Source organism: Arachis ipaensis, chromosome B8 (genome assembly GCF_059453495.1).
Source record: "Arachis ipaensis isolate K30076 ecotype BB chromosome B8, ASM5945349v1, whole genome shotgun sequence".
In the NCBI taxonomy this organism is placed as follows: domain Eukaryota; kingdom Viridiplantae; phylum Streptophyta; class Magnoliopsida; order Fabales; family Fabaceae; genus Arachis; species Arachis ipaensis.
In genome coordinates, this window is record NC_142443.1 from 25,363,123 (window position 1) to 25,375,648 (window position 12,526).

The following is a 12,526-nucleotide window of genomic DNA, read 5'->3' on the forward strand; positions in this document are numbered from 1 at the left end:
TCTTGTAGTAATTATAAAATATATATTAGAATATAAAATATAAATTAAAAATAAATTAAATTATATATATATATATATATATAAATATACAATAACTAGTTTTAATAATTAATTTTAATGTATAAATTATATTTTTAATAAAAATATTATGGGTCAAATCTTTAAATACAGTATTTCAATTGCAATGTGATGTTTAATTACCGAAGTCTATTAAATTACATGTCTTTCATAATTCTTACTGGTATGATTATATAGAGTAAAAATGAGTTTAAGGAAGCAATCAGCTTTGCTATTAAGCTAAAGTAACAATGATATAAATTAGAGAGCATATTCATTTCGATAATTTTTTTAAAAAGATCATGAGAATTTAGAAAAAAATATTTTTTTTTTGTTTTTGATCTTTAATTTTGTGAAATTGGTTAATCCTTTTGTTAATGTTTTTTCTTAATTTATTAGAACGTGCTTATGTGTGTGATACGTTAATTGGTTGATATGTTTATTAAGTGCCAATTAGAATTGATAGATTTTTTTTTGTCAGAGGTCTAATTCTCTTTTGGGATAACTGTTATGGTCGTTTAGAATTTTTTTTCTCTATTTTTTGTTATTTTTTTCATATACATTGAATAAATTTTTTGTGTAAAAACTGAGAAATATTAGTAATTTTAGTTTTTTTTTACTTATAGGAATTGAATATAATATTTACATATTAATAAAAATGACATACTAATTAATGTTAAATAAGACAAGTTCTGACTAATTTTAGCTAATTTTTTTATTACTAAACTTTTTTGTTGTTATTTTTATTAGTCTTATTCATTTATTATTAATTATTCTAAAATTTTAAAATTTGAATCTCTGATGTTATATCTACATGATTAATTGACTTATATATTTTTATTTGTTGTATTTATTTTAGATAAAATATTATATTAATTTTTTATTATTTATTATAAAATAGAATATACACTTTTTCTAATAATAATGAATTTATATGAATTATGGTGATTAATTTAAATTGGGTATACCTAAAACTTAACATGACCCAAATTCCACTAATATAATATCTTAATAACTTTTTAAACAATAATGAAAAGATTAAAAAAAATACATCCTCTATTCAATTTTTATAAATAAAAAATTTAAAAATCACTAATATTTCTCAATTCTTACATAATAAATTTAATTAATATATATGAAAAAAATAACAAAATAAAAAACTTAAACAACCCTTGATAATTATCCCCAAAAGACAATGAGACCTCTAACAAAAAAAAAATTGTCAACGAGACCTTGTCAAGGTCAATGGGAGAGAGGTTGATCTCGGGCGCTAGAACTTAGAATTGAGCCTTCAGATTCTTCGTTAGCTCGTTCATTCCCTCAACTACCGACTCCTCCAGGCTAGCATACTACTCCCTCATCCTTGCCAAATCCTCTTTCAAATTCAGCTTCTCCCAAAAAATACAGGTATAGCTCTTTTCGACCTTCTTCTGCAAACCCTCGGCCATATCACAAGCCAGCTCGGACTGCTTCACCCTCTCACGAAGCTTTGACAAGTCGAAAAAAAATTCCTTTATCGACATCCAATTCTGACTTTATCTCTCGAAGAGAAGCGATTTTAGCCCGAAGGTCGGTCACCTCCCTCTGGATAGAACCAAGTGGAGTTGCCTCTAATTATTTCGAAAAGACTGAGTACACCCCAGCAGTTTGGATACCTCCCCAGACAAGTACCTCCAAATGTCTTTTAAGAAAAACATCATCCATATTTATATGGCTATAAGGAAGGATAAGCTCCACACAAAAGGTAATCGCATTGAAATCTTTGTCGTGGATGCTGCCTAAATTAGAGGAAGGAGTTTTTCGTTCTCGAGAACCCTGGTTAGAGAAGGGTGGCACAGGGAAAACAGTTCAAGGCAGGTGTTCCGTGTTCAAAGGTGGAAGAGAAGGGAGGACAATTCTTGAAGATTGGAAAGAAGATGAATCCAACTTTGAAGGTGAAGAAGTGTCATCCGACTTACCAGCCTCCTTCAGTTGGACGGCCCGAGCAGCGGCATTATTTTTGGCCTGCCGAACTCTGTGCAACGCATCTTTATCGTTGGTCATCTTCACTACAAAGGACAAAAACAATAAAAGAAACTTAGGTTTCATAACTCGGACACAAATAGTAGAAGTGTTCGTCAATGAAAAGCTAACTACCTAATTCAGTACGAATATAGCTTCGCTTTCCTATAAAAAAAAATTTGGTGTCAATATTAGGAGTTCAGCTCCAACACTCATGAAACAGGGCTATTACACACTCCTCTACTTTGTCTAAGTCCTTAAGATTTTATTTGATAATGTTGGGGATCTCCTCCCATTATAGGCTAAACACATTCTCATATCTTTCATTTAAGAAAAAAGGTCGAGCACCCTCCACATGTCAAACCTTAAAAAAATAGTTCTTAAAATCATAGAATGAATAGTTAAAAATAGAGAATACCTTCCTCTCCTGAACAGCTCAAAAAAGAAATCCAATACTATTTTTTAAAACTAAATGGTTTGTTAATTTGGAAAAGGTAAAATAAAATCTTAGAAGACAATGGAAGATGAAACTCCTAACTAATTAGTTGATAGACTTTTACGAAACTCGAGGAGTTAAGTTGAAGTTGAGAAGGGCAACTCTACAAATAGGAAAGATTTCCAACTCAAAGTAGGAAAAGGGAAGACTTACCCCCAACCTAGTAAAAAAACACTCATACATGAAAATGAAATGACGCTCCGATTTATTAAGTCAGGGAAAGAAAATTCTATCCTCAGGATCGGGGGCCATTATTTCATCCTTTTTTTCATCCTCTCTTTCTCTACAAAGTCTATGTTGCCTACAAAATGTCTTTATATACTCATTATCAACTACGAGGACAACGAAAAGAACAATAATGTCTACCTAATCTAAATCAAAAAGAACTTTAGTAGACATGCGGAGGACTACTGAGCAAGACATAAAAGGTTATATCTACAAAATAATAAGAAAGTCGCCACCACAAAAATTTATGAGTTACAAATTGAAAAAAACAACACCAACAATCAGACACTTAGAGAAGTCAGACCATTCCCAATGATGGGACATTCCAACCACCCTAAGCAAAAACACAAATGAAGCCATTCAAAATCAGCATTATTCCAGGGGCAAGGAAAATTCTTAGAATTCAACAACAAATCCAGATTCTACAAATTCTTGCAAGTTTTCACAAACAATAACGAAGGTTTACGATAATCAAGATGATGAGCATAAATAAAAAAATATTTTCACTTCTATGAACATGTATCAAGAAGCCATATTTTTAGGAAAGCAGTCTTTTGCAAGAAATATCAAAACAACAAACAAGGAACATCAACCGGCAATGGCAAAAAATAAAAGAAAGAAAAAACTAACTTTACTGAAGAATAGGAGAAAGTAACTATGACGGTAGCACAAGTGAGCAATCCCCAAATGTTTTAGACAGCATGAAATAGAAAATCAAACTAGAACTGAACTTCAAAATAAAGAAATTCTGAAAAAAGATCAATGGAAGCAAAGAGCAAGAGAGGTTTCGAGAGAAATGACGCAAGTTTTCAGAAGTTGAAGCGAAAAAGAAGAAAGAGAAAGTAATTATGTTTATATATAGCCACTAGGGGTAAAATGGTACATTCACCCCTCATTTAATGGCAGACACGATTATCAAGGTAATTGAAAAGACGCGCAAACAGTTATGAAAAGCCGTAACGTTCAGATTCAAAAACACGTCGAGTACCCGACTTAGCCCCAAGAAAGTCAGTATACCCGACGTGATGAACTAAAAGCTACAAGAGATCAAGATCAACTTAGAGATGCTTGAGCCCAACCTAAAGAAGTTCGGTCTCAAATAGGGACATTGTTCTTACCCTGTCCCACAACTTAGCCAGGTCCAAAATGGATAAAGCCCAAACAACACTCTACTATTCAAATCTTCATTACTACTTATACAACCTTACAAGAGGTCGGACACGGCGACATGGGCCTAGCCTTACTTATCTAAATAAGTAACTAACTCTTTCAATATCTCCTATTAATCTAAAAAGGAGATCTCAACAACCTCCATAATAAAAGAAAACGAGTATCCACCATCAAAGGTGAAACTACTCTAAGAAGTGGTTATTAACTCTACATTTACACTTCTAAATACTCCGACATCCTCAGGTATTCTTCGAACTCCAACTTACTAAAAACCTGCCTAAAACCCTTGCTAACTTAAGCATTAGAGTCCCTTGTAGGTACCATCCCCTACTTCCTCACGAAGAGCTCGGATGGCGATACCTCGACACCAGAAGACGTTAGACGCTACTTCAAAAGGAGTCCGGACCTCATGTTCACGCCCAAATTCATCTATTTCAGGTAACCCACGGAACATATCCTTTATGTCCTATTCTTAATATCTTGTCTTATTCTATTTTTGAAACCAAATGCAGCCTAACTGATGGAATAAGAGCATGAAGAAGAGAACTCAGATCCATGAGCACGTGTGCGTCTTGCGCTTGAGTTCACTATGGAGAAAAGAGTGACTTTAGAGTCACTAAAAACTAAAAATATAAATAAAAAGTCAAAAACTATAAAATTACAAATCAAACATACTCTTAGTTTTTGATAACCACTGCAGTTGGATTGTTTTTTAATGTTTCCAAATTGAACATTTTACTACCTAATAAATTTGTATTTATTAGAAGTTTTTTATCATTATTTTTATTGGATAAATTAATCTTCTATCGTTTCAAAGGAACTAACTTGTCTTATAGGAATATTTTTTGGACTTAATTGTCTTATAATAAAATTTGTTAAAAATTTATTATTTGAATATACATATTAAAAATTTAATTGAAAACAACAAAGACCAATCTGTCCATTGAGAATAATTCTTTCAAAGTTATACAAAATAAAAATTTTGTTGGAATCAAAATGCTTCAAAAAAATTTCTTAGGTTGTGTTTGATTCTAAAGATAAAACAAAACAAGTCATTGAGAATAAGATATAAAGAATAAAAACATAAAAATTAGTATTTTATATTTTATTTGATGATAAACTAAACATAAAAAAATCAAGTCATGAAAATTTAATTTTTACTATTTTTTATACAAAAAATTTAAGAAAAAAATATAATAATAAAAAATAAAATAAATTAATGTCAATATATATTTTTTTATAAAATATACTATTTTAGTATATTTTTTTTAGCCTGTGTATTCAATATTCATATTTCCACGGTTAAACATTTCACCTAAATTAGATTAAAATTTTTGGTCTTGCTTGGCCCTAGTTGGATTTTATATATATATTGGTTTTTTATATATATTGTTTTACTTTTTTTTTTTTTTTTGGTAAGGACATATATTGTTTTTCTTTTTACTACATACTTCAGCTTGGGCCGCATTTAAATCCTGCATTTGGATTTAGGCCCAAAAGAATGTTAAACAAAGCAAAATTGTCCCCAATTCCCATTTCCCACCACCATTTTCCACAGTCAAAACCCTAACACTCAGCTGCATTTCGCGGCACAGTTCGCTTTCTGTTATTAACAGGTAACAACCAACGAACTCTCTCTACATCGGTCCGAAAGAGAGCATCAATGGCGAAGAAGAAGGAGAAGAAAGTGAACGTGTCTGGGAAGCCGAAACACTCCCTGGACGTGAACCGCAACAATGGCGCCGCCACCAAGGAAAACACCCGCTCCGCCTCCACCGTCCGCCGCCTCAAGATGTACAACACGAGGCCCGTCCGAGACCGCAAGGGCAAGATCCTCAGCCACGATCTCCAGTCCAAGGACCTGCCTGCTACTCGCATCCAGCCTGACCGCCGCTGGTTCGGTCAGTCCCCAACTTCCACAATTCATCGGCTACTCGAACCTATCTCTCGTTGAGGGCATTTAGGGTTTTTGACATGTTTTCGTGTTTGTGAATTTTGTGATGTTCAGGGAACACTCGCGTGGTGAATCAGAAAGAGCTTGAGGTCTTCAGGGAAGAGCTGCAAAGCCGAATGTCAAGTAACTACAATGTTATTCTGAGGGAGAAGAAGCTTCCCTTGTCGCTCCTCAGCGATCACCAGAAGGTTTCTTCAGCTGCTTAATTGTTCAAAAATTACTTAAATTAGCGATTTTTCTTTTTGTTAAAACTTTGGTCATTTTTCAAGCTTTGGTAGATTTTTTTTTTTTTTGATGAAAAATATTCATCGTTTATATTGGGATTTTACGTGTGAATGTAGCAAGCAAAGGTTCACCTTCTTGATAGAGAGCCTTTCGCGAATGCATTTGGGCCAAAGACTACGAGAAAGCGCCCAACCCTCTTGGCTGCTGATTACGAGTCCTTGGTTAAGAAAGCTGATGGTTCTCAAGGTATTGAGAGATGATGATTTTTCTTTGTAACTTGATTGTATTGGCTGCTTAACGGAGGTTTTTTGTGTTGTTTTGTGCTTATAATTGAGTATTCTTTAGTGAAAGTGAAGAATATTGACTTTTTGTTTCCATTTTTGGAATGGTTGGTGTGATTGATTGATCATTTTTTTTTTTATCCCCAATCAAATGCATATCTGTTTTACAGAGGCTTTTGAACAGAAGTTTGGTGCTAGTGGATCTTCAGATGCTAATGAAGAAGATGGATTTAGGGACTTAGTGCGGCATAATATGTTTGAAAAAGGTCAAAGTAAACGTATTTGGGGTGAACTCTACAAGGTCATTGATTCTTCTGATGTTGTTGTCCAGGTAGAGATTCAGTCTTTTCCTAGATTTCTCTGTAAAACATTTTGCATTATAGTATGTTTATGCCTGATCCATTTGATGTGACTTGCATGCATTTCTTTGCTTGAAATACTATGGGTTTGTATCATATGTTTGAAAGAATGTGTTATGAATTATGATGGGCATTTCTGCTGCAAATTTGCATGGACCTTCTGTATCAATGTAATATATTGAATTTTAGTAGGTTTTTCGTGTTTGTTTAAAGCTAAAGTCCGTGGTAGGTTGGATTTCGTTTGACTTCAAGATTCCTTGCTGTTGCATTCCTACTATGCTTTTCTTTGGTTTATGAAAGCATTCATGTAACCTAATTCTTTTGTTGAAAAAATTGTGTCCCATTCAGGTTCTAGATGCTAGGGATCCACAAGGCACAAGATGTTACCATTTAGAGAGGCATTTGAAGGAACATTGCAAGCACAAACATATGGTTCTTTTATTGAACAAGGTTAGTTCCATATGTGTGTAACATTTTTCTATAAGTTGCATTGTTGCTGAATACAAATTGCTGTTATATGCAACACAACACGTTCTTGATGCAACTTTTTTATTTATTTTCAGTGTGATCTACTTCCTGCTTGGGCTACAAAAGGATGGCTTAGAGTTTTGTCAAAAGAATATCCAACTCTAGCATTTCATGCAAGCATTAATAAGTCCTTTGGAAAGGTATTTCCACTGTACTGAATCTTTATTTTGTTTGTTCTGTTTATCTGCCATATGAATAAGAAATAAATGAGGTTGCATTATATGCATTCCCCCACACTCTTTCAACTATTCTGCATCTGCAGTTTCTTTGTTGTTTGCTTATTGATTATCATTGTCTGTAGGGTTCACTTCTATCAGTTCTAAGACAATTCTCTCGATTGAAAAGTGACAAGCAAGCTATATCTGTTGGATTTGTTGGATATCCAAATGTTGGAAAATCTTCAGTGATCAATACATTGCGTACAAAAAATGTAATTGTTCTTTTTCCCTTACTGCATCTGAAATGCTTGTTCTTTTTTGTTAATTACGCAGTCAGTATAAATAATGAGAGCATTGAATTTAGAATCGTTATTTTCCCATATTGATTCTCGGGGAACAAATTAGAGTTTGTGCTATGTGGAGTGAGCATTTTAGTATTTTCATTGACGTTGTTCTTTTGCTGTGTCAAAGGTCTGCAAGGTTGCTCCAATTCCAGGGGAAACAAAAGTCTGGCAGTATATAACACTTACAAAGAGGATCTTTTTGATTGATTGTCCAGGAGTTGTTTACCAAAACAAGGACTCTGAAACAGATGTTGTCCTTAAGGGCGTGGTATGGTTTTCATGATTTCTCTTCCTAGCACAACAATATTTCACTCCTGCTTGTTATGGTAGTAGAGCTTAATTGGCATTCAGTTTTGCATATTAGTTAGTGGATACATTAGACAACCATTCTCAACATTTAATTTGTTTTCAGGTACGTGTTACAAACTTGCAAGATGCTGCAGACCATATAGGTGAGGTCTTGAAACGTGTGAAGAAGGAGCACCTGAAAAGAGCGTATAGAATAAATGAGTGGTATGGATCTATCTACTGAACTTACTACTCTTAAATATAAGATCTGTTTGTGCTATTGTTGTTTATGCACATAACTCTTGGTTCTCAAAAATATCCCTTGTTATCAGGGTGGATGAAAATGACTTCCTACTTCAGCTTTGTAAATCAACGGGAAAACTTCTTAAGGTAACATCTTGAGTGGATCTAGATTCTTGATTTTATAGTAGAAAGTTATTTTGTCATCAACTTGTTATGGAGGCCTGATGATCTGCCCTATTAATAAAATCCATTCGTTTTCAATATGCCTAAGAGTTGAATATTCAAATATTTGAACCAAGCAACACTTGTTTCAACTCAAGGAGAATGTGTTTTGATTCAATGATTTCTCTCCCCTTCCATGATTACGTAGTGTTTAATGTTCCATTTGGGATTTTGGGCATCCCTGCAATTCCTGAAGCTGTTCGCTTTTGGAAGACAGTGATACATAGTAGACTTAAACTGTTTATAATGGCTGTTTCCACTTTCCAGGGTGGGGAGCCTGACCTGATGACCGCAGCAAAGATGATTCTTCATGATTGGCAGAGGGGCAAGATACCATTTTTTGTTCCTCCTCCACGACTAGATGACTTACCTGAGGAAACCAATGTCAATGGTGTAGACATAGATGAAGCAGTTGATTCCAACCAGGCATCTGCAGCTATGAAAGCTATTGCAAATGTTCTATCATCCCAACAACAAAGAAATGTGCCTGTTCAAAAGGACTTATATGACGAGACTGAGTTGCAAGGAGAAACAGCCGACCAACTTCAAAATATGGAGGATGATTCAGACGAAGAGAACTCAACGTCTGACAGTGACACATCTGAGCAGGATCCAGCTACTGATGCCCCACCTGAGAAGCTTCCTTCTGCATAGCAGGTTCCCTTCAAAGAGCCAAAGTTTCCAGTTGCAGTCGTAGCCTTTGTGGAATTATGTATCAAATCACAAGTTGCTTGAAAATCTGGAAAGAGCATTCCCCTTTCCCTTCATTTTGATTCTGTTTCCTTGCATAGGCTCTTATGTTGGGAGTTGGGACATCATCTTCTGCGTCACATATACACATGTCAAATGCATCAGTTTTGTTCTCAGCTGTTCTGTTTGGTCATGTAAATCAAAGCTTGAGTGAAAGTCAACGATGATTTTGGTTCATATATCATATAGTGAATATTCTATTATATAGAAAATAGGAACTTGCTGGATTTTGTTTCCTTGAGCAGGAGTTTTACTGGTATAGTTTTGTAATTTGTATGGAAATTTTGTTTAATCTTGTTGCACATTTACTATCCTAATTGTGATTTGTGAACTAGGGAACATTTATTTATTTTTATTCAATTTAATACTATCATATTGCCATCCACGGGGACAAGTTTCAATGGATTTGCAATCATATCGACTTTTAAATGTTGAAACCATGTGAAGTGAATTTCTCACAGCAATCACATATTCTTGGAATTCTATTCTAGAATATAAGCTTTGGCGACTGATTTTCCTTGCCCCATGTTCTTGATTCATTCACCAAATCCAATTATGTTGTCATAGTATAGGTCTGTCATGACTCCTATAACAAATCCTTGAGCCACAAAAGTTGATGTCTTTGTCTCAAATAAATGGTGTGTCCCTGCATGCTAAGTGATGCACTCAAGGGTGGTGGATAAATTGCACGTTCCTTGTTTGAGCCAAAAGCTGGCTTGATGTAAAATTTCGTCTAACATTGAATGTCTACTAATAATAATAATAATTCAGTAGATATAGATTACTAGGAAGACAATGCAGCTGCGGCTAAGCTAAGACTTTAAAAAGATTTGTGCAATAAGCCAATAATTGAGAAAATCAGTTGGAAAAAGTAGGCCAAAGCTTCGGAAACAGCCTGGAGCTGACCATAGTCATAGTAGGACAGTGTATAGGATTTATTTGGTTTGCAATTTTATTGTTGATCTTTTTTGTTTCTAAAATTTATAAAAAAAAACTAAGGAAAAATTAAAAAGGATAAAAAAATAAAAAATATAAAAACGCAAAACAAAGAGATTATTTAGGATCTATTGTTTGATTAATCTCAAACCATTAATAAGTGCATCTTGGAAGCAGTAGATTCTAGATTGGATGTTGATCCTCAAAATAGAGGAAGCCTCTTAGAAGTATCACATGCTAGCTACCATTTTTTTTTTGTTTAATTATTTGTTGATCTCTGTAATTTTATCAAATATTTAATTAGGTCTTTATACTTTTTTTTAATTAAGTTTTTTTATTACTTTTAATTTTATAATTAAGTCATTTTCATATAAAAAAATATTAAAATTAACAGAATATTTTTTTTAAAAAATATGTAGTCAAAGATCTAATAGGTTCTTAATTATGAATACTTTTAATTTGTAAAAAAAATATTCAGTTAACTCTAACAATTTTTACACTAGAAAAGACCTAATTACAAAATTAAAAATAGTGTAGGAATCTAATTGAAAATTTTTTTATAGAAATCTAATTATAGATTTGGTAAAACTATAGAGACCAAAAGAATAATTAATTTTTTTCCTTTTTTTATTAAGCTGTCATCAGTCAAATAATATATATATATATATTGGTTGATGAAATTAAAAATGTCATTGAAAACTTTTTATATTATACATACAAGATTAGAAGTTTTTAAACTATAAAAACTTAATTGCAAATTGAATAAAATATAGTTTATAAGCATTTGTAGAGCAATTAAATCTTAATTTTTCTTTTGAAAGGTGAACTAACCTATATTTTTGTGTTATATATAATTCATATATTTTAGAGAGAATACTGCGAAGCTTATAAATGATTTTTCTCTTTTGCAAGTGTATTCCCCAAACTCAAAGATGAGAATAAATATTGCAAACGGATAGGCATATATTCCCCAATCATGAAAATAAGTTTTTTCTAAATTCTAAGACGTTGTTTTAGGAAATAAGATTTTATATTCTTGAAGCAAAAAGTCACCAAAAAAATATACTTGAAGCAAAAAAATTGTAAAATACTAATTAATGGAAAAATTATATTATAAATGATAAAAACTCATACGTAATTATCTTTATGTAAAGTTGATAGTAAAAAATAATTAGATAAATTAATAAATTTGACTGAATTATTATTTAATAATTATCAATTATCAATTTTACACAAAAGATTTGTACGAGAATTTCTCCCTTATAAAATTACCTTTAAGACCTCCCTTATAAAATTACTCTTAAGATCAAATTATTAGAAAGAAAAAAGCTTTGTTGAACATTGGTACTGTGGGCTAATTCAAAGCTACCACCACCAAATTGCGACAAATTTGGATGTGTTGGATTTGCTATGCAATTAGTCACCAGTTGTGTTGGTTCAGTGGCTTTTCTATTCAAGCGACATCTCAAATGACATGGACATCTAACCAAAAAATTCCAAAATAAAATAAAGAAAAAACAAACTATTCTTTTTCTTTTGCGTTTAAGAAAAAAACTACTTTATGTTGTTGCTACATACTTTAAGAAGAAAAAAAGAATGATTCACTTCTTTCTTATTTTAATTTTGTGTTCCCCCCTCCTTTTTTTAGACTTTTTAGCCTTGCTATAAAGTCATAACTCATAATTTGATCTTTACCTAAAAGATTTTGTGTATAATGTGTTTTTGCCTTTTATATTGGTATTAAAATTTGCAATGATTATTTACTAAAAAAGAACAAAAAAAATCACGAACGTTAAGTTTTGTCAATCAGTTTTCGGAATAAAGCTCCATTTTGCTAAACTTGACTTTAATCTTTTTTTTTTTTTTGATAATATTAATCTTGTTTATTCTAGTACCACAACTTCGTACACATAAAATAATATGATTCTAGCTCTATGTGATAAAATAATGGTGTACACCAGAATTATATAAATAAACAAATCATTCAATAATGGTGTTACCATCAGAATTATATAAATAAACAAATCATGAGAATGAAGTAGTCTTATATTTTAAGTTTAATTATTATTCGGTGAGTTTTTATAATTTTACTAAATTTTAATTAGATTTTTATATTATTTTTTTAATTGAATTTTTATACTATATCAGATTTTGTAATTAAATGCTCATTATAATAAAAATATTAGAATTAACAGAATATTCTATTAAATATTAGGTGTATTCGTTTTGTTTAATGAAATATTCTGTTAATTCTAACGTTTTATCACAGCAGACACTTAATTACAAAAT

The 12,526-nt window shown here is 32.1% G+C and overlaps 1 protein-coding gene across 1 annotated transcript; it reads left to right on the forward strand.

The window, feature by feature from the left end:
- Positions 1–5,428: 5,428 nt before the first annotated feature.
- On the forward strand, positions 5,429–9,686 carry ATNUG2 (GTP-binding family protein). Its single transcript, XM_016315402.3, has 11 exons — positions 5,429–5,850; positions 5,958–6,091; positions 6,245–6,374; positions 6,580–6,740; positions 7,117–7,218; positions 7,332–7,436; positions 7,598–7,726; positions 7,926–8,066; positions 8,211–8,311; positions 8,419–8,476; positions 8,819–9,686. The coding sequence occupies exons 1-11, from the start codon at positions 5,613–5,615 to the stop codon at positions 9,203–9,205; spliced, it is 1,686 nt and encodes a 561-aa protein (XP_016170888.1). The 5' UTR covers positions 5,429–5,612; the 3' UTR covers positions 9,206–9,686.
- The last annotated feature ends 2,840 nt before the right edge of the window (positions 9,687–12,526 follow it).